Raw genomic sequence first — 20,686 nt, 5'->3', positions numbered from 1 at the left:
ATCTTTATCTGTTGGGAAAAAGTTTTAAATTAAGTTATTTTTCATAAACAACTATTTGCTGATAAGACCGCCATACAAGAATCGTAAACATATTTCCTTTGTAACATTTCTGCTAATTGGCTATTAAGTCAAAGCCAATCAAATCCTTGTTTCCAAATGCTCTTACAAATTGAAAATGTTTGAAATATACGGATCCCGGCTAAATTTACCCGAGAACCACTTGGGCCCAATTCTGTCCGATTCGTGTAATCCGTGAATCAATTCAACCGATTCACTGAAAAGATTCGACTCGGCCGAACAGTTCGTTCACGCTAGAGAGGAGAGAGGAGCTCCGCCGCCGCTGCTGCTGCTGTCTGGGGCCGATATGCAGAGGCGGGCCGGGGAAAAGAGGCACAAGAAGGGAAGGAAGTGCAGGATTCCGAGGCGGCGTGTATGAGTTAAGGATCTCAGAGCAAGAAACCTGAACCTGGTGATAATATTCGTCGCCCAGAAGCGGTATTAAAGCAGGAAAGGGCCGTTTTTATGTGAGTGCAGCCTCGCTCTCTTTGAAAACCACTAGCCAGCTAACGCTAGTCATGTAGCGCTCCATTCACACGAACGCCAAACATGGACACGACTGCACACAGTACTTGTGTTTTACATCGCCTTTGTGGCTAACAAACTCTCGGATGAACGGATCCCAATGGCGATAGAGCGCTAATGGAGGGGCGTTGTGGATTTAGCTAGACATTCACCCAGAGAAAACACTCTCGTCCGCTGTTGAATCTGTGGCTTTGAATTCCTCGAACCTGATAAAAGTGCTCCTCCGTTGTTGTTTTGGTCATAAAACGCTTCGATAAGAAGTGCTGTGGTATTTTTATGTTTTTATGGCCGTTGCTGAGCAGATAAAGTTAGCTGTAGCTTAAGCCTGGATCAGACCAAATGAAGGAGTATAAGGTGGTTGTGCTGGGCAGCGGCGGCGTGGGCAAGTCCGCACTCACGGTCCAGTTTGTGACCGGGACATTCATAGAGAAATATGACCCGACCATCGAGGACTTCTATAGGAAAGAGATCGAGGTGGACTCGTCCCCCTCGGTGCTGGAGATCCTGGACACCGCTGGGACCGAGCAGTTTGCGTCCATGCGAGATCTGTACATCAAAAATGGGCAAGGCTTCATTCTAGTCTACAGCCTTGTCAATCAGCAGTCTTTTCAGGTGAGTATTGCATCTCATGTCTGGCTCAGCTAGTACGACAAATTTACTTTTGAGGTTTAGATTAGGACATCCTTACCACTATTACCATACTACCACATTACCACAATTGAGGTCAGAAAATCACTCTGTCAAGGAAACTCCAGTGATTTAGGAGAGCACCAAACCTTAGCCCTCTTAGGCATATTGTAAATGACAGGAAATCAAAAATATGTCTCTTTTACAAAGTAGTTTATGGCATACATGCAACAGGTTGAAACTTCTTATATTCAAATACACTATTCCCAATCCTGGTGCTCTCACACCCGCTTGTTATCATTCTGTATTTGTTTTTTTTAACTTGACTTTATTATCCAACTCTTTCTCACAACACATTAACACATTGTTCACACAACATTTTGTAATACTTATACAAGAAAAGCATTTTATTCAAAAAAGAACAAACATTTGAAAAAGAAAAGCATCATGTATAGAACAACAGCACTGGAAGGGATCCTGATACGCAAAATAGTACAAAAATAAGATTATTATTATTAACAAGCGTTCTATTTGAAGCCAGATATAGTGCCAAAAAAAGTATATATATATACATTCTAAATGCATGTTATTGATCTTATTGTAAACATTTAATCTGTACATGTTTCATTTTTAAAAACGGTTTAATCAATCCCATCATTTAGTCCGCATAAACCCCGCCCCTACAAGTTCATTTGCCATCACTTGTATTTTTCAAAATCAAAGCACAGAACCAAGGCCCTGCCCTTTTGTCTTTTTCGTTAATCCGTTTCACTTGGATGTACGTCACAGTGTGGAAGAAAAGATGTGTCACCACTTCCATTTCATTGCAACTTTAAGAGCGTTCATTTTTCCATGAACTGACTTATTTAGAATCCTGAGTTTGAACTTTTTTTATGCATTATACATTACCTTCTCTCTGCTCCGCAGGACATCAGACCCATGCGGGACCAGATCGTTCGTGTGAAGCGATTCGAGAAGGTGCCTCTGATCTTGGTGGGGAATAAGGTGGACCTGGAGTCCGAGCGGGAGGTGGCGGGCTCTGACGGACGTGCCCTCGCACAAGAGTGGGGCTGCCCCTTCATAGAGACCTCGGCCAAGAGCAAGAGCATGGTTGATGAGCTGTTTGCTGAGATTGTGAGGCAGATGAACTACACCACTTTGCCCGAGAAGCAAGAGCAGTGCTGCACCGCCTGTGTTGTGCAATGAGCGTCCTGGCCTTACTTTCAGTCCAGGTATGAGAGAGCAAAACCATGAGGAAAAAAAACAATCCAACATTCAGGCTTTCTAGTCCATTCACATCTCATTGAGTGCATGATGGTTGATTTTTCCAAAATGTACACACAAACATTGAAATATTTTATATCTTTACATAAAATTGTGGCGTGTGTTTTTTTTTTTTTTTTTTTTATATATATATATATATATATATATATATATATATATATATATATATATATATATATATATATATATATATATATATATATATATATATATATATATATATATATATATATATATATATATATATAAAATACAATTTGAGGACAGCAGCTATCTAGGCTGACTCAGCTCTGCTATCATTGGATCGCACCAAGAATGTGGCGTGAAGAATAAAACTGCTTAATACCAATGAGATGAAGCATGAAAAGACTGCGCTGTCTGGACTAGCAGTCAGGCGCATGAGAGCAGGGACAATCCTTGTGAATAAAGAGGAAAACCGAACATCCTGAATGGAAAGTGATGTCGCAAAACAGGAAATGGTCTTCTGGAGAATTTTAGGATGACCCAGATGTGCCATTTTAGTGGTGTCTTTATGTAAACAACTTTTTAGTCTTATACAAATGTTTTGCTGATGTAAGATTATCCAAGTCAAACAGATCATCTTACATCAAACAGGTTCCTTTATTTGGAAGTTAAATTCCAAAGCCAATGCATAGTATCATATAATGCTATAGATATCATTTTCTCCACCTTTGTTTTTAACGCAAAAGCAAGCTATTTTTTGTTAATGTGCTTAACTTCCTATTCATTAGCTACTATGGATAAATAAATATAGAATACTAAAGTGCAGTAAATGGTAAACATATTTGTGCTACGAACCAGTGTGTTAAAGGAATGTTGAAGATGATATTTTGAAGAATGTTGGTAACCAAACAGTTGCTGGTAGCCATTGACTTCCATTGTATTTTTTCCCCCCATACAATGGAAGTTAATGACTACCAGCAACTGTTTGGTTACCAACATTTTTCAAAATATCATCTTTTGTTTTCAATAGGAGAAATAAACTCGTAGTTTCAAACTTAAGAGTGAGTAAATGACAATTTTCTTTTTCTTTTTTTGGGTGAACTATACCTTTAAGAATGATGACAAGAATTTAAAATAATAAGAAATACCAGCTTGCAATATCAAGAAGAATAACAAAGTGTTTTGTACAGCTAACGTAACGGGAAATGAATGAAGCCCAGGCACATTTAAGTTACATATGGCCACGCCCACTCTTGGATATGTTTTGTTTTGTTTTTCTTGTGACTTCAGCACATTTGTCATTTCTGTGTTTCTTAGACACAAGATCCAGATGGACGCTCTCTTGAACCAGTCTCTGATCGTATGACCCTCTGAGCCACACCTGTGCCACTGAGCCCCTTGAACTCTGACACTTAAGACATCTGGCCGAGGCTTGGCTTTGCTGTCCAGAAATAAATCATTGCAGGGTCTTCAAAACTCAAATCCACCGGGTCTGGATTGTAGAGCACATATACAATATCTTCAAGTTATGTTTTGGTTACCTGGAAACAAGTCAAGTCTGCGAATTGGAGCACAGAAAACTTTTGGGAATGGGGATATCTGTGACAGGGCTATTAATAGCTATTTTTCTTATATAGGGAAAAGGGTTATGACGAGCAGGTCAGCTCAGGGCTGTAATACCCCTGGAGATGCTCCGTTGAAAATGTTCCCTGTTTTTTTTCTTTTAACATATTAAGTTTGATATCTAATTATTAAGCTGTAACAGCCGTTATGCAGGTTCGAGACCTCAATATCTAACGTTTCTTTTTTTCCCCCTTTTGATTTTTTTTTAAACTACTGGTATGTATGCTTTCTCTCCTAATACTCTATTTATTAAAGTCTTTAATTACCGAGATAGATAAATATTGCATTTTTATATTCTGTTGGCTGTTTTAGCTTTTTGTGACTACAGTATGCATTGTTTCTGAAGTACAGCATTGATGATGCCTTAAATGATTACAGTCTGAAACCCCTGTTGAGTCGGTTTTTCTTTTCTTGTATTTTAATTTCATTTTTAGGATGTCTCTTGCATATCATTTGTGCCCAACAAGTTACAATATGTTTTGGACACGTTTCCAACTGCTTCATTATGAACTTAAATGATCAGCAGTCCATTCAGCACAGTATTGCGAATGTTACTTTTGGCTTTTAACACTGTAAGCACATCAAATGTACAAATGCCAAAGTTGGTTATCATTGACTTTTTTTTTTTGAGACATTTAAACCAAAACAACTAAATAAAGAACTTGAAATCAATGCATGCAATACCTCACAATAGGCTTTTGATAATGACCTTTAAATTGCCTGGAAATCAGCCATTATCAGTTCAACAATCTGTCTTATTGCGGGGGAAACCCAATGTCTGAAATGTGAGGATCTTGTGATGAGCTTGAAGAAGGAGGCTGTTTGCTTGCAGAGTTAAGTAGATGAGGGTGTTTTCCAACTAAAACATTCCATTTGCTTTTAAAAAGGTTACATTTTGACATGGATAGGGCTAATGCCATAAATGCATAATGTTTTGTCATGCACATCTGACTGAAGTTCAGGACTTTGTTGCAGATTTTTTTCGTAGTGGAGAGACAAAGAAATAAGATACAAAAGTATTTAAGACCGCATTAAATACAAAAAAAGATAGGGCCTTCAAGAACGTTCAACAATGTTAAACGACCAAGTTTCATCCTTTTGCCCGTCTGTGGTCTAGGAGATATGCAAGAACAAGATGACTAGTATGACAGCTGCAACATTCTGTGTGGAGATGGGAAAACCTGCTGGAATGATGAGCATCTGCAGCACTTGATCAGATAGCTGTGGCTGAATGACTTGACAGAAGCCACTTAAGGCTTGTGATCGTGAGTGTGGCTTCTGGAGTCTCTGAATGTCCATAGTTCACCCGGCCAGAGTTTACTATCCAGTCTGCCACTGATTTAGAGAATAAATTTATTAAAAGAAAAAAAGATGTTGAAGGGTTCAAATTCAGGTGTGCAAAGGAAATTTATGAACATTTGAAGCTGTAATCAACTGCTAAAAAAAAAGTTTTAAAGCTGTTTTTGACCCAAAGACTCCCACACCACAATTAATTTTGTGATTCCAGAAATGTCAAGCATTCAAAACAAAAAAAAATAATAATTAGATGTATTTACTGTACATCTTATGTTTTTAGTTATTTTAACATATTTATACAGTTTAATAAAACTTTTATTATTATTTATTAAAATAATTTTCAGTCATCTTGCCAACCGCTTGAAAATTTTCTGAGGAAATTGGAAATTGACTGAACCACTTAATTGCTCAATAGATTTTTAATATAAAATGTTCTAATAATTAAGTGGGTCATTGGAGTTATGCAGTACCATTTGAGCTTTTATATGCCTGAGTTTAAGGACATATTTCTATGAAAAATTTAATTTAAAGTAACCATGCTTACAATTCCCCATGTTCTCCTACAGTAATTGTGATTTCTATATATATATATATATTTTTTTTTTTTTTTTTTTGCGAAACTGCATAAACACTTTCCTATTAAAAAAAAAAAAAAAAAGGCGGGGGGGTTATTATAGAGATAAATGTAGGCTAATAGTAAATAATTTGATATACCACTATATTCTATTAAAATCATGCACATGACTCTAGTTAAGTAGGTCCATTTAAGCCAGTAGGACTTTTATTTTGAAATATGGAGTGTTAAGAGACCCTCATGTTTACATTTTCTTCACTGTTTCCTTGTTCATTTTTGTTCACGTCTGTTTTCTGTTACATTTAGCAAAGCCTGTCACTCTGATATAATGAAAACTGTATTCGTAACTGTCGGGACGACGAGTTTTGACGATCTGATTGGCGCCGTGACTTCAGATGAATCCGTGAAGGTAAGAATGTCATTCATAAATAACCTCGTGAGAACCGCAAAGGAAACGTAAGCCGAATGTCACAAATACTTATCGGTACTTGTGAGCTAGATTTATAAGCAATAAGCCGTGAGGTTTTAAATTCATCCTGGCTCACTTTAATGACTGTTTCCGTGTTTCTGAATGCAGGCATTAATCGACCGTGGCTACACAGACGTGGTGCTTCAGGTTGGCAGAGGCTCAGTTGTGCCTGAACCAGACAGCTGTCCAGGACTGACACTTCAAGTGTTTCGTTTCAAAGACTCGATCGCAGAGGACATGAAACACTCAGATCTGGTCATCAGTCATGCTGGTGGGTTAGAGCTAACTTTGGCCCAAACACAAATTCATTTTTGGGTTTTTGATGCAGGAAAATTAAGAAAACTCTTCATAATAATCATCAGATAACAGTTAACAATAATATGGAGGTCCAAGAGTGCCACTTAAAAATAAAATTTAATTTAATAATTCAAACATAAAAATGTATATAAATAAATCACTTTTAAATGGACAAATTAATTGACATATTTAAAGATGTTTATTTAATTCGTGTTTTTAAATGTATTTTAATAAAACAATCAATTTAAAAAATCATTTTTAAACCATCACGTGCAAGTTTTCGTCGGACTGTCCTTAGCGACACACCAATACATCTTGCCGTCTGTTCTGCTGGTACATCCAACGACTGGAGTTGTTCAAGAATGCTTGGAACTACAATCATTGCGTGACGACTGCTGCATTCCGAGGGACTGATTCGTTGAATGACACTCTGTGCCTCATCAAACTTAACCCAAATCCTTCCATTTACTGTACATCCACAATTATCCGCCGCATTTGTAACATCTTCCCTCAACTCTACAACTCTTCTGTATATAAAATGATAATCAAGAGGAGAATTTTTTTTCCGCAGAAATCAGCTAAAGCTAACCAATCATCAACAATTCCTCGCCAAGCACCTTCAGATTCCCCTGAAGTTTTACATCTTCAAACTACCACTGTAATGACGTATAGCTTTTCTAACTGTCCAATGAGAGTGCGTGTTACATATACAAGCGAAAGAGGGGTTGGCTCTTCAAATTGAGGCGAAAGTTGATTGGGTGCTCCCACGTGTGTACTGTCCAATGGCATTTTTTAACTCGATTGACAAATGGATAAAGAAAAGCATTTGGCAAAAAGACAAAGAAAAGCAATTGGCAAATAGAGAGAGAAAAGCGTTTGCCAAATGCTGTTTTAAAATGCTTAATGTACTTTTTATTATTTTATTAATCCACGTTTTAAAACATGAATTAAATAAACAGTTTTAAATTTTTATTTTTATTTACACATTTAAAAATGATTTTTAAATTGATTGTTTTATTGTTTTATTAAACTACATTTATTTAATTTATTTACGAATTAAATAAACATCTTTAAATGTCAATTAATTTGTCCATTTAAAAGTGATTTATTTATATACATTTTTATGTTTGAATTATTAAATCAATAAATTGATTCTTCATTTTATTTTTAAGTGGCACTCTTGGTCCTCCATACTAGTTTGACCAACCAGCAGTTACCCAAGGGGTAATGTGTGTTATTTTTCAAATTCCAAGTAGACCAATCTACCTTTTTATGTAACGGACTTTAAACAATTAGAAAAATCTTGAAGTAAAAATTTGAGTCTTAATTTTTAAGACTAGTCTTAAAATCGAAGTTTATGCAACCGGCCCCATATGTCATAATATCTGCTCTATCCTAATCAGGAGCGGGAAGCTGTTTGGAAGCACTCGGAGCAAATAAACCTCTCCTCGTTGTGGTCAATGATAAATTAATGGACAATCACCAGCTGGAGCTCGCAAAGCAGCTGCAGGCAGATTCACATCTCATCTACTGCACTTGCAGGTTTGTTGGCATGGGCATTCACTTTCTCAACTGTGTTAGTGCTCAAGTTTATTGTTATGGTTAAATTGATGTGCTGACTGCAAATGTTCATGTTCATGCTTTTAACCCTTCATCACAGTACTCTGCCTCAGACTTTGAGGGATATGGATCTGTCTGCCTTGACAACCTATGTGCCTGGTCAACCAGAGAACTTCGCCAACTTTTTAGATAAGGCTGTTGGACTTGTTTGAGAGCTCTCTCTTGAACCGGGACGGTTACTGATGAGAATTTGGGCACAGGCTGTTTCAATGAGAAAACCTGCACTGGACCCTCAGGAGTCAATTTTTTTTTAGAAGAACTGGTTCTTCCCAAACTGATAATTGACCTTTGATGATAAATGCACTGGAGTGTATAATAATGGTACGGACATAAGTGTGCAGCTGTATTATGCAGTGCTGTCTTTTTTGACACATTATTTGTGTTAAAAGATGAAAAAAGCTGTTATCTAACAGTAAATTACAGTATTTAATAAAAATGTTATTTTATACCTATTTTTGTTCCTTATGGCTTTGTTCTATGAAGTGACAATGGAAATGTCAGGTTGCTTATCAAGATATTTATTCTAAAAGAAGCGGAAGTTGTGAAGGAAACACGCAGTAGTGAACATCCTGTGTAGTATTAGACCTCAGTCATTTGTTACTCAGACGCTCAGAGGAGAGCATGACTTACATTCACACATCAAAACTATATATTGCGCTTTTGTTTTTATTTCTATCCTTTCAACAATGCTGTTCAACAGTTGATCTGAGTAAGTATATAATTACACACAATTTTGTGCTGAATAATGTTTTTATGGTTAATGGGGTTAAAAACTAAAGGTGAGCAAACAATTTATCACAAGATTGGGATTATAATTCTTAATAATAATGCTGTTTGTATTAGAGGATTCTGATTGTATGTTTGCATTTAGATTTGGTTTTCTAAAAGACAAAAATTTGAGAGATGCGTTTGGATGGCTTTAGTGGGGATTTCCATGGTATTTCTCTTGTAAGTCATTTGTGTGTGTGATGGTTGTGACGATGCTGATTAGTGGGTTGCGTGAAACTGAAATTCAAAAGTAAAGTAAAAAAAAAAAGTGAAGTGAAAAAAATTATTAAAGGGGTCATATGATGCAATTTCAAGTGTTTCTTTCTCTTTGGAGTGTTACAAGCTGTTTGTGCATAGATGAGATCCCCAAAGTTTCAAAGACTAAAGTTTCAAACACAAAGAGAGACTCTGCCACGCCCCCCTAAAACGGCTCATTCATTCGTGTGTGTGTGTGTGAGGGGAACAGGGTCACATCACAGTGGAGTGTACAGCCCGTGTTTGTGTACTGCAAATACATAGAAGCATCGTCACTGTGTCTGTCACGCGACTCTGTTCCCCTTTCGGGCTTGAACTGATAATTGTAAAACTAACTTGAAAGCTGAATCTCACGATTATGGTAAGGGGCCTTACATTTCCGACGCGTGCTTGTGGTGTTCGGGCAATCACAATGCACTGGGTCAGTTGACCAATCAGAGCAGACTGCTCTTGTTGGAAGGAGGGGTTTTGTAGAAAATGTTTGAGAGAGGCGGGGCATAGGGGAACTACAATAATGTACTATATTTGAAAAATAATGTGTTTTTTGAACATTAAAGCATGTCAACATGTTCTGTTACACCAAATACACAAAATAATGATCTTTAAAACAGCATCATATGACCCCTTTAATGATTTTTTTTACATGAATGACTTTGAATCATCTTGGCCCATGTAGGTGTGCAGTGTAAGATCATCAACCTTGAGTATGTGGAGTGCTTCTGGCACCCAAACATATCAACAATGAACTACACCTTCAGCAGTGCGTAAGTCACAGCCCATTTCACTCACCTTCCCTAATACATTAGTCCCAAATGTATATATGTGACACTGGACCCACAAAACCAGTCTTAAGTCGCTGGGGTATATTTGTAACAGTAGCCAAAAATACATTGTATGGGTCAAAAATACACATTTTTCTTTTATGCCAAAACTCATTAGGATATTAATTAAAGATCATGTTCGATGAAGATATTTTGTACATTTCTTACCGTAAATATATCAAAACTTAATTTTTGATTAGTAATATGCATTGCTAAGAACTTAATTTGGACAACTTTGAAGGTGGTTTTCTCAATATTTTGATATTTTTGCATCCTCAGATTCCAGATTTTCAAATAGTTGTATCTCGGCCAAATATTGGCAGATCCTAACAAACCATACATCAATGGAAAGCTTATTTATTCAGCTTTCAGATGATGCATAAATCTCAATTTCGAAAAATGTACACTTAAGACTGGTTTTGTGGTCCAGGGTCACATATACAGTGGAGATCAAAATTAGACAACAGTCTATAAATACTTAATTTTTTTTTCTGAAATAGTTGTTTTCATCACTTTGTGCTGGCCATTTCATTATTTTAATGTTCTTGGCTTCAAGGAACTGCTTTACCCACTTTGCAGTGTGACAAGGGCATTGTCTTGCATGAAAATTGTAGGCTGTACAACTGTCTTCCGGTTACATCTAGGATTGATTTTAAAGTACTTTTACTCATTTACAAATCACTCAATGGCCTAGGACCTAAATACATTGCAGATATGCTCACTGAATATAAACCTAACAGACCACTCAGATCATTAGGATCGAGTCAGTTAGAAATACCAAGGGTTCACACAAAACAAGGGGAGTCCGCTTTTAGCTATTATGCCGCCCGCAGTTGGAACCAGCTTCCAGAAGAGATCAGATGTGCTAAAACATTAGCCACATTTAAATCCAGACTCAAAACTCATCTGTTTAGCTGTGCATTTGTCAAATGAGCACTGTGCTACGTCCGAGCTGATTGCACTATGTATAATTTTCTATTCTTAACTGTTTTAAATTCTTTTTAAATACATTTTTATATCTTGTTTTTATTATTATTATTTTTTTAATTCCTTGTTTTTATTGTTGTGACTTTTTTTTTTTTAATGACTTTTTCACTTCCTTTTATGTAAAGCACTTTGAATTACCACTGTGTATGAAATGTGCTATATACATAAACTTGCCTTGCCTTGCCTAAGCTGATTTGGAGATTGCAGGGAAGGTATTGAATGTTGCTGAAGGAGGTTCTGATAAACATTTGCATTCACTCTGCCATGTATCTGTATAATTGTGTCTGTATAAGAGGCCCAACCCCTGCTGTAGAAAACTCCACCTTTCACTGACTTCTTTACGCACTTGGGCTTCAGTCAAAATGTTCAAAATGTTTCCCATTGGAGCCAAATAAATTAAACTTGCTCTCATTACTAAAGTGAACTTTGGACCAGTTCTCCTCTGTCCACACCACATGCTCCTCAGCAAAGGTTAGTCTAGCCTTTTGACTCTTTCTGCTGATGAGAGTTTTGGTCACTGGAGAGTGCGTTTGCAGTCCAACTTCTCTTAAACGTGCCGAGACGGATCCTTACCCTGTTCAGCACTGAAATGGCAAGCAATTCCAGCTGCAGTGTTGAACCGATTCTCCACTGAGAGTCTCCACATTATCCTGCTTTCTCTTGTATTTGTCTTCCATGGACGGCCAGCCTTTTGGGGGGACTTGAATGAATTATAGTGTCATTGTAAAGCTGCAGTTTATGAGAAATTACAGATTGGGAATGACAGTGCACTGGCCTTCATCTGGACAACCTCCTGTCGCACGGTTTCAGTCACTTTAGAGCAGCCCGCCATACTGCAATCAAAGTGAAAATTAGAGGAATGTTGCCAGTTAAATAGGTTTTGTCATAAAATTGTAACCCTGTCTGTGAAATCCAGGCTAAAGTCTCTAATTACAAGATAATAAGCATCAAAGTTTGATTTCAACCATTAATTTCAATATGATTTCAATCTTTGACATGGCCTTACTCAGTCAGTATTAAAGATATCAAGGTTACATTTTTACAGAATGTTCTTAACCTTATGAAGGATGATTTTATGTAGAAAATATCAAATCACAAAAAAATGACTTTAGCTGGGTTTTCACATCCAGTGTCACAATTGTAAAAAAAAAAAAAACAATTCTCTAATTGTGATCTCAACTGTGTGTGTGTGTATGTATGTGTGTATATATATATATATATATATATATATATATATCATTAATATTGATGATATGTTTATTTTGTTTTTGTGGGGGTTTTTTTGTTTGTTTGTTTTTTTTCATCAGATTTCTACATAATCCCACACAAGACTGTCCAGAATACATAATGGAGCACAGTTACACTGTAGGCTGCAGAATTCCTCTCAAAGACCCTGGTCTGAAGTTTAACAAATTTTATACAAATGTATCCACTGAAAGAAACCACACTTTTTCAAAAGAATTTGATTCCCTCCACAGAACAGGTAAGAAAACAAACAGATTTGCAACATTCCAATGGTCTTTCACAGAATGCTTGTGAATCTACACTACTGTTCAAAAAATTGGGATTAGTAAGCTTTTTTGATTTGTTTGTTGTTGTTCAGTAATAGTAAAATGTAATATTTGTAATATTAGAATATTAGAATAATTATAATACATATTTTAATTTCAAATAAATGCTGCTCTTGTGAGCCTTCTCCATATCAAAGAATCCTGACAAAATTGATAACCACAAAAATATTAAGCTGCACAACTGTTATCAATATCTATAATAACAATTAATGTTTCTTGAGCAGCAAATCAGCGTATTAGAATGATTTCTGAAGGATCATGTGACACTGAAGATTTTGCATCACAGAAATAAATTGCATTTTAAAATATATTAAAATAGAAAATGGTTCTATTAAATGTAGTATTTCATAATATAATTGCTTTCCTGTGTTTTTCCAATCAAATAAATGAACCCCCGGTGTGCATGAGAGACTTCTTTTCTTTTAAAGACTTTACCAAACAAACTTTTGAATAGTAGTGTAGTTAAATAATTTACATAATTTCTTCACCCTTCCAGTTGAATATTTCATTTTATTATTTTATTTCTCTCTTTATTTTTTTTTGATTATCGGTCAGTCACAGCACTCTTTTGCCCAATATTTTTCACATGACCAACAGACCATTATCCCAGGGATCAGATTTCAGCTTATGCTACAGTAGTTCTAGATGTCTTCTATCACTCCACAGTGTCTTTCTTCTTGCATAATAAAATAATTTAAACTCAAATCAATATTTTATTTCCACTTACTTATTTTGTAAATAACCATGTAATAATTGAGTACATTAAGTTCCTCATTACCCTATTATGATTTTTGTTATAATAACTGATGGTCCATTATCACATATTGAATTAGATATGTTTAATGAGTCTGTTGTAAATGATCTGAAATAATTCCATCCAAACCAGTGGCTCATGTGTTTGTGTTTGTACATATATTTGTTTAGTGCAGTTAAACCCACCCTATAACCTCTCCGTGGTGTGGAATGAGCAGGACGGAACACTTTCACTGCAGTGGAACAGCAGTTCCCCCCTCCAAAAAACCTGTGTAGTCTATATGGTGCGCAACCTGAAAGACACAAGACAGGTGAGACCAGAGATATCATATGATGATCATTTTGCATTCAAACTGCCAACTGTAGGCCTGTCACGATTATTTGATCTAACGATTATTGTGCTTTTTATACGGCACAAGGGGGAGTCATACACCTAAAGAAACAGAAGAGCACCAGTTTGGTTTTCATGTGAGGGACATAATTATATTTACATTGTTAAATTTAAAGCTGCAGTCCGTAACTTTTTTAGGTTAAAAATTATGCGAAATCAATGTTTGAGCAAGTACATAACCAGCTCACATAACTTACTTTAGCCTGATTCGCAACGGTTAGCTGATTATTATAAAACAGTGATTATTAGTTACACAAACACAGTATTGATATTTTGTAGTGGTGTAGAAAAAAAAAATAGCGCTGGTGTTGGATCTGTATTGGCCGATTCTTAGAATTTGGAATACTCTGTGTAATCTTACACTGCAAAATAATAACTAAAGAAAGATTAAATGATAATATCATAATTATTTACTGAACCCTTAAATTAATCACAATTATATAATGAAAGCCATAAAAAACAGACAATTAATCGCAATAACCGTGACTATTTTTAGACAATTAATCGTCAGCCAAATTTCATAATCGTGACAGCCCTAGCCAACCGTCTCATCTTCATCTCTCTTTTGCTCCCAGTTCGTAAACGTTACACGGACGTCATACAGTCTGTCTCACGTCTCACAGAACATGCCCTATGTTTTCCAAGTGCGGAGCACTGTTGCTGATGCCTGCGGTGGTTCAGATCTCTGGAGTGACTGGAGTACCCCGGTGGAGTCGGGCAACGGTGAGATGCTACTATCACAGAGTGAGGGACATGGATGGATTTGCTCTCATTTGTCGTCTTACAGTTTTTTCCCCATCATGTTTCTGTGTTATGTAGGGATCAGCAGAGAAGGCAGGTGGCAGGGGTTTTATGGTGTTCTGTCAGTCCTTCTGCTGTTTCTGCTGGGTTTGTTGTGTTATTGTGAGAGGTGAGAGATGTTTAAAAGACATAAGACATAAAATGTTTTATTTATATACTTGAGATGATATTAAAGATTATTTTATTGCAGTAATATAATGTAATCAGTGTATCTGCAGGTCTTAAAAAGACACCCTTCCACAATTAGGGTCTTAAAAAGCCTTAAAAAGTCATGGCATTAAATGTTGCATTCACTACAAAAGTGAATAATAGTCTCTGTATTTTTGTCTTGTTTTTTAGTTTAAATATCTAAACGTTCTTTAATCAAAATAAATTTATTTGAGATAGAAAATGAAGGTATGAAGTTGTGTTTTCACAAAACTTTCTTGTCATTTTGCTTCTCAAGTAAATGTATCATACAAAATGTTCAGTAAAATTAATTTCCATAAATATATATATATATATATTTGTAAAATTAATTCAATTTAAATTAATTAAAGAATTGGGTTAAAAGAGAAAAGGTCATTTAAAAGCTTTAAAAAGTTAAAAGATCTCATTGTGTTCTCCCTATACATTTACACTTGATGTATTGTGTTCCCTTCAGTTTTGTGCCTTAACTGTTCTTTACCTGGTCTTTAACAAATCTTACATTTCTCTTCAGAAAACCTGAGTAATAATAATTCTTATTATTGCAATAATTATTTATATACAGGAAAAAGATCATCTTACTTACAGTCGTGCCTGACCCTAGCAAGAACCTACAGGATTTGTTTCATAAACATGATGGAAATGTTGAGGTATCCACTCGTTTAATGCTCCTATACTGTGTTCCTATGAGGTCATTATCAGTAAATGTGCTCTTCAGATTTGGATGCGCTGTAACCCTCTCATTATATTCTCAGAGCTGGGTTCACATCTCCAGAGAGCTGAAGGAAGCCTTTGAGCCTGACTACACAGAGACGTCCTGTGACGTGTGTGAGGTGACACCCTCTTGTGACGCCGGTCCCACACCTGTGGCCAGTCCTGCTTCTCAAACTGACAACCGTGATGAACCAAGCACTGAAGAATTGCGTGCAGATGACCCAAGCACTGAAGAACACCCTACAGATGAACCAAGCACTGAAGAACACCCTGCAGACACTGAAGAACACCCTGCAGACACTGAAGAACACCCTACAGATGAACCAAGCACTGAAGAACACCCTGCAGACACTGAAGAACACCCTGCAGATGAATCAAGCACTGAAGAACACCCTGCAGACACTGAAGAACACCCTGCAGATGAACCAAGCACTGAAGAACACCCTGCAGACACTGAAGAACACCCTGCAGACACTGAAGAACACCCTACAGATGAACCAAGCACTGAAGAACACCCTACAGATGAACCAAGCACTGAAGAACACCCTGCAGACACTGAAGAACACCCTGCAGACACTGAAGAACACCCTGCAGACACTGAAGAACACCCTGCAGATGAACCAAGCACTGACAAAGAGCCCGCAGGACAGCAGAGCTCATAAGCCAAAGTGGTGCTAACCATTCACCTGCACTGTCGGCTCATTCTTACTGAACGTGTTCACATGCTACATTTTAATGTTTTTCTTTGCATGTTTATTTGACCTCATTCATATCTCATCTCACATCTGCAGAGTTTATGTATAAGAAGGATGAAAAATGTAATTGTTGACATTTCTCAATCAATCAGTGTACTCAAAAGTTTGGGGTTGTTATGTTGACCAAGGCTACTTTTATTTGATCAAAATACTGTAGAAACTGCTAATACTGTAAAATATAATTACAATAAAAAGTATTTTTATCTGAATATATTATAAAATGTAATTAATTCCTGTGATGGCTAAACTAATTTTTTTCAGCATCATTTCAGAATAACTCCAGTCTTCTGTATCACATGAAATCATTCTAACATGCTGATTTGCTTCTCAAGAAACATTTCTTATTATTATTAATGTTGAAATCAGTTGTTCTGCTTAATAATTTTGTGGAAGCCATGATTTTTTTCAGGATTCTTTTAATAAATAGAATCTAATCTAAATCTTTAGCACCATTATATAAGTGCCTTTACTGTAAGTCTTGATCAACTTAATGTGTCCTTGCTGATACAAAGTATGATTTAAAAAATAAATCAATAATTAAATTACTGACCCCAATCATTTGAACAGTAGTGTTGTAAGCCAACATTAAAAATACATGAATGTCTTATTTAAAAAATATCAAACCAATGGCATTTATTTTAAAGAAATACAGCACACTGTTACAAGTGTTTAACTTTTATAGTTTTGTTAGGTTTTTAATTATGAAACCATATATTTATACAAGTATTTGTACACTTTCTGACTTAACTAACTTTGTAAATCCACTAAGAATCACAAGTTGCTTAAAAATAACACAGAGTTTGATACAAATACTTTAGAAATCCACTTCAAAATGCTTGACAGCTTCCATTTGTAAGGTATGTACATGTAATGATTAATAAAACCGCTATTTCATTTTAGTAACGTTGAATGAGTAATAAAACGTTAGATTGTGCATATCATGCTATTATACTTTCTTGCTCTAGTTTAAATGTGTTTTTCCTCATCTCGCTCTGATTCCATCTCATTGTGACATCACAGTCCTGATGATTATGTTACTCTTTGTCTGCTGTGTCACTAATTTCTTACCCCGGCTTCAGCAGGCAGCATCTTAAAAAGCCAACAGCAGCCAGTGAGGTGTCAAGTTCTTCTCTGCCACAATGTTTATTTACATTAAACATGGAGGTAAGGATCTCAGTCATGTCTTCAATTTGAAAATGAATTACATTGCTTAAACATCAATGCAATACAAGCATTCTATGAATGGCTTAGTAACTGACAAAATGTGCTATCTGTATACTTAAACAAATTTCTCTATTTTATCTGTTTATGTAAATGACAAGAAGCTGATATCAATGTGATGTTTGTGTATTTAGATAATAACCAGTTCCTAGTTAACACCAACTGTCCAACTGTTGTCCTCATGAAATACATAAAAACCAGGTTGGGATTTGCTGAGTCAGGTATGTACAGCTTTCTCGAGGGTATGTTTCATACATCAGGAGGATATGTGGATAATCATAAGTACACAATCAGTCAAATTTAGTTATTTTCCAGCTTTCATTTACCAGTGTTGTTCATGTGCTTCTGTCATTTTGACATTGAGTTCAACGTCAAAGAAATGACTTTTATCACTGTAAGGTCTGGTTTACACAGAACGCGTTTTTCAGTTCCACACATGATAAAATACTATAGTGTAAAGTGTATTATACTGTGTATATTATGGTATTTACAACACTTTGTTAATGAATGCTACAGCATACTGTAGTATTAACTATAGTGAACTGATAAACTGTACTAAATACTGTAGTATCCTTTAGTTTTACTACTGTAAACTGTAGTGTATTGTAGTATAATATACCCTATAGTTGGAGAAAACTTAGTACAGTATTGGGTAAAGTAATTTTTTTTATATTACTAGAGTTGTTATATTGCCACAGCAACTGTAGAATTACCACAACAAATTAATTCAAGTGCTTTACTATGGTTCAAAAATTACTACTGTGTTTTTTCATGTGGGCCAGCGTTTTTCTGTGTAAACTCTCGCTAAAACGGGCGTGTTTGACCGATGCTCTCTCGTCTTTCGCAGTGTCTCGCTTATTACTTATTTCAAGACTTGGAGTTGTTTTTTTCCCCCCAATTCCAATCAAAAATGAGTTCTATGTGAATGGCCCCTAAGGATGTCTTTTAAAGTAGCTCAGGCGGGTTGTTGCATGCTCTAGAGATCTCAGGTCAGAGGAGAGCTCAGCGTGTCCCTCAAACCCGGCGTGACCTCGGCGCAGGAGGTCACGGATCTCAAGCGTTAATATTTCACACTCTCTCTTAGCACATACTCCTACAATGGTGTCCGATTACATCTGTGGCATGTAGTAAGGAACGTTACCTGGGATCAGCCCATCACTAATGGAGAACTCATTACCACTGTCATTAACACTGTCCTCCTCCCTAATGCGTCTGTGCGTGCAAAAATGTTGCAATGAGACAGTAAACACGTATTATATGACAGTTTTGACACGTGTTTGAAACGATATCACTGAATGTTAGTCTTCCAAATCTGTGTGTGTGTGCGTTTCAGAGCTTATAGACCTGTGTGATGAACGAGGAGTGCTGAAATTCCTCTTCCTGCCCCAGAATTCACAGGAATCTTCTCGTGGACTGCTAAAGGCTAAAGAGTCATTCATTGTTTGCACAATTAAGCGTGAGTTTGAGTTTGTCCCATGATATTTTTGAATAAGCTGAAGCTAATTGTTTCTATACAGTTTGACACAGTGCAAGGGTTTTTCTTGTGTGCGTTTACAGGTACATCTGATGGGGCTTATAACTCTGTCACATCACTGTTATCCAGTGTTGACCCTGCTGTATTAGGTGCCACTGCATGTACACTGCAATAAATTATTGTCTTAATTATTTGAAGAGGTTATTTGCAAAAACAGATAACTCCATTTTTTATTGTGATGTCATGTTTTTATTGAGTTTTATTGTGTTAGTTTGCTGTATTTTTAGTTATTTTTACTTAATCAAAATAACCCAACTGCAGTTTGATTGAGATTAATTGGTATGCAAAAACATGAGTTTTGAAAATTGTTCAAATTGGAGTTATCTGTTTTTTCAAATGAACTCTTCATTTTCTTCTTCATTATAATATCTGAACATAATTTAATTATGAAGAAAAAATCTGTTTTCAGATAATATTTTGTGAAAACAGTTTTGTTGTTACTGTTATTAAGTTATAAATATATATATAGTTTATTCTATATTGTATATGTAGTGAATTAATGTTTAGATATTTTTAATGGAAAATCAAATGAAATATTTATTTATTTCACTGTATACCACTCTTAGTTATAATTTGAGATAAATTGTTTGTAGCAGTTGCGTTGTATTGTATATTGCTTTTACACTGTTTTTACTATTTGTTAATGTGTGTTTGTAATGTCTATGTCTTCCAGAGACCCTGCAGACTCAGATTGACAATCTTGAGAAAACTCGTCTGAAGCAGCTTCATATTGTGGAGAGTCGTATGGCTACATCAGAGGAAATCAATGCTCAGGCTCTGTCCACTAAAACTGTGAGTCCTTTAGAGCCACATCTGAACTTTGCAGTTCTCTCTTATTTGTTCACCTGCTCTCACCTTTTATGTTATTCAACCTAAAATTCAGCTACAATGCACAACATACGAGTGACACCGTTTCATCCATTATGGGGGACACTGGTGCTTGTGATATGGTAATATAATTTTATGTGAACAACAATCTTGTGTTTTGTTTTCATGTGGCTCTGCAGACTAAAAAGCGCAAGAAAGTTACACATGCAAATGCCCCTGATGAAGAAGTCCAGCGCCACACAGGGGACAGGAAGAGCAGGAACTGAACAAAGGCCCTCACATCCGAGCATTCAGCATTCATGCTCATTCTTAATGATGAGTCCCAGCTTAGTTCATTCAAATTACAGACGTGTTCATCATAAATGCTGTATTATTTTTTTAAAACTATTTATTTTTTCACTTGGTGATTCAGGAAAGTTGCTACATTGATTTTATAACACATAAAACTCAGGGACTATTTCTTCCAAAAGAAGGATGGAAGACACATAGGAAGGAATTTAATAAAGCAATGTTTCAATACAAATGTATGTCCTCCATCTATCTGTCTGTCTGTCTGTCTGTCTGTCTGTCTGTCTGTCTGTCTGTCTGTCTGTCTGTCTGTCCGTCTGTCCGTCTGTCCGTCTGTCCGTCTGTCCGTCTGTCCGTCTGTCCGTCTGTCCGTCTATCTATCTATCTATCTATCTATCTATCTATCTGTCTGTCTGTCTGTCTGTCTGTCTGTCTGTCTGTCTGTCTGTCTGTCTGTCTGTCTGTCTGTCTATCTGT

General features: G+C 36.2%; 4 protein-coding genes across 6 annotated transcripts; all 4 read left to right on the top strand.

Annotated features, from left to right (window-relative positions):
• Positions 1-195: 195 nt before the first annotated feature.
• rap2c (RAP2C, member of RAS oncogene family) lies at positions 196-5,198 on the top strand. The gene is made up of 3 exons (XM_058798365.1): positions 196-1,194; positions 2,137-2,441; positions 3,775-5,198. The coding sequence occupies exons 1-2, from the start codon at positions 922-924 to the stop codon at positions 2,413-2,415; spliced, it is 552 nt and encodes a 183-aa protein (XP_058654348.1). The 5' UTR covers positions 196-921; the 3' UTR covers positions 2,416-2,441; positions 3,775-5,198.
• Positions 5,199-5,326: 128 nt separating this feature from the next.
• On the top strand, positions 5,327-8,788 carry zgc:92907 (uncharacterized protein LOC436733 homolog). Of its 3 annotated transcripts, none has more exons than XM_058798367.1 (5): positions 5,327-5,345; positions 6,257-6,359; positions 6,528-6,690; positions 8,120-8,258; positions 8,377-8,788. In XM_058798367.1, the coding sequence occupies exons 2-5, from the start codon at positions 6,279-6,281 to the stop codon at positions 8,486-8,488; spliced, it is 495 nt and encodes a 164-aa protein (XP_058654350.1). In that variant the 5' UTR covers positions 5,327-5,345; positions 6,257-6,278; the 3' UTR covers positions 8,489-8,788. The 3 variants fall into 3 exon arrangements, with proteins under 3 accessions (XP_058654350.1, XP_058654351.1, XP_058654349.1); XM_058798368.1 differs by lacking the exon at positions 5,327-5,345 and adding an exon at positions 6,127-6,130; XM_058798366.1 differs by lacking the exon at positions 5,327-5,345 and having other exon boundaries at positions 6,166-6,359.
• Positions 8,789-8,810: 22 nt separating this feature from the next.
• On the top strand, positions 8,811-16,545 carry il2rgb (interleukin 2 receptor, gamma b). The gene is made up of 8 exons (XM_058798358.1): positions 8,811-9,045; positions 10,036-10,123; positions 12,475-12,650; positions 13,663-13,802; positions 14,458-14,605; positions 14,702-14,792; positions 15,435-15,519; positions 15,625-16,545. Exons 1-8 carry the CDS (start codon positions 8,958-8,960, stop codon positions 16,243-16,245), a joined length of 1,437 nt encoding a protein of 478 aa, XP_058654341.1. The 5' UTR covers positions 8,811-8,957; the 3' UTR covers positions 16,246-16,545.
• An 840-nt stretch (positions 16,546-17,385) lies between these two features.
• On the top strand, positions 17,386-20,518 carry c14hxorf65 (chromosome 14 CXorf65 homolog). Its single transcript, XM_058798641.1, has 6 exons — positions 17,386-17,502; positions 17,694-17,780; positions 18,893-19,015; positions 19,117-19,182; positions 19,767-19,885; positions 20,101-20,518. Exons 1-6 carry the CDS (start codon positions 17,478-17,480, stop codon positions 20,185-20,187), a joined length of 507 nt encoding a protein of 168 aa, XP_058654624.1. The 5' UTR covers positions 17,386-17,477; the 3' UTR covers positions 20,188-20,518.
• Positions 20,519-20,686: the final 168 nt, after the last annotated feature.

The sequence above is a fragment of the Onychostoma macrolepis genome, chromosome 14 (genome assembly GCF_012432095.1).
Source record: "Onychostoma macrolepis isolate SWU-2019 chromosome 14, ASM1243209v1, whole genome shotgun sequence".
Taxonomy (NCBI): Eukaryota; Metazoa; Chordata; class Actinopteri; order Cypriniformes; family Cyprinidae; genus Onychostoma; species Onychostoma macrolepis.
This window is presented reverse-complemented; position numbering and strand designations above follow the sequence as displayed.

Coding starts and splice junctions, on each gene's coding strand:
- rap2c (XM_058798365.1), top strand. CDS start 922: ATGAAGGAGTATAAGGTGGTTGTGCTGGGCAGCGGCGGCGTGGGCAAG. Junction 1,195..2,136: donor TCAATCAGCAGTCTTTTCAG/GTGAGTATTGCA, acceptor TCTGCTCCGCAG/GACATCAGACCCATGCGGGA.
- zgc:92907 (XM_058798367.1), top strand. CDS start 6,279: ATGAAAACTGTATTCGTAACTGTCGGGACGACGAGTTTTGACGATCTG. Junction 6,360..6,527: donor CTTCAGATGAATCCGTGAAG/GTAAGAATGTCA, acceptor TTCTGAATGCAG/GCATTAATCGACCGTGGCTA. Junction 6,691..8,119: donor TCTGGTCATCAGTCATGCTG/GTGGGTTAGAGC, acceptor TATCCTAATCAG/GAGCGGGAAGCTGTTTGGAA.
- il2rgb (XM_058798358.1), top strand. CDS start 8,958: ATGACTTACATTCACACATCAAAACTATATATTGCGCTTTTGTTTTTA. Junction 10,124..12,474: donor AACTACACCTTCAGCAGTGC/GTAAGTCACAGC, acceptor TTTTTTCATCAG/ATTTCTACATAATCCCACAC. Junction 14,606..14,701: donor CCCGGTGGAGTCGGGCAACG/GTGAGATGCTAC, acceptor TGTGTTATGTAG/GGATCAGCAGAGAAGGCAGG.
- c14hxorf65 (XM_058798641.1), top strand. CDS start 17,478: ATGTTTATTTACATTAAACATGGAG. Junction 17,781..18,892: donor GTTGGGATTTGCTGAGTCAG/GTATGTACAGCT, acceptor TGTGCGTTTCAG/AGCTTATAGACCTGTGTGAT. Junction 19,016..19,116: donor CATTGTTTGCACAATTAAGC/GTGAGTTTGAGT, acceptor GTGCGTTTACAG/GTACATCTGATGGGGCTTAT.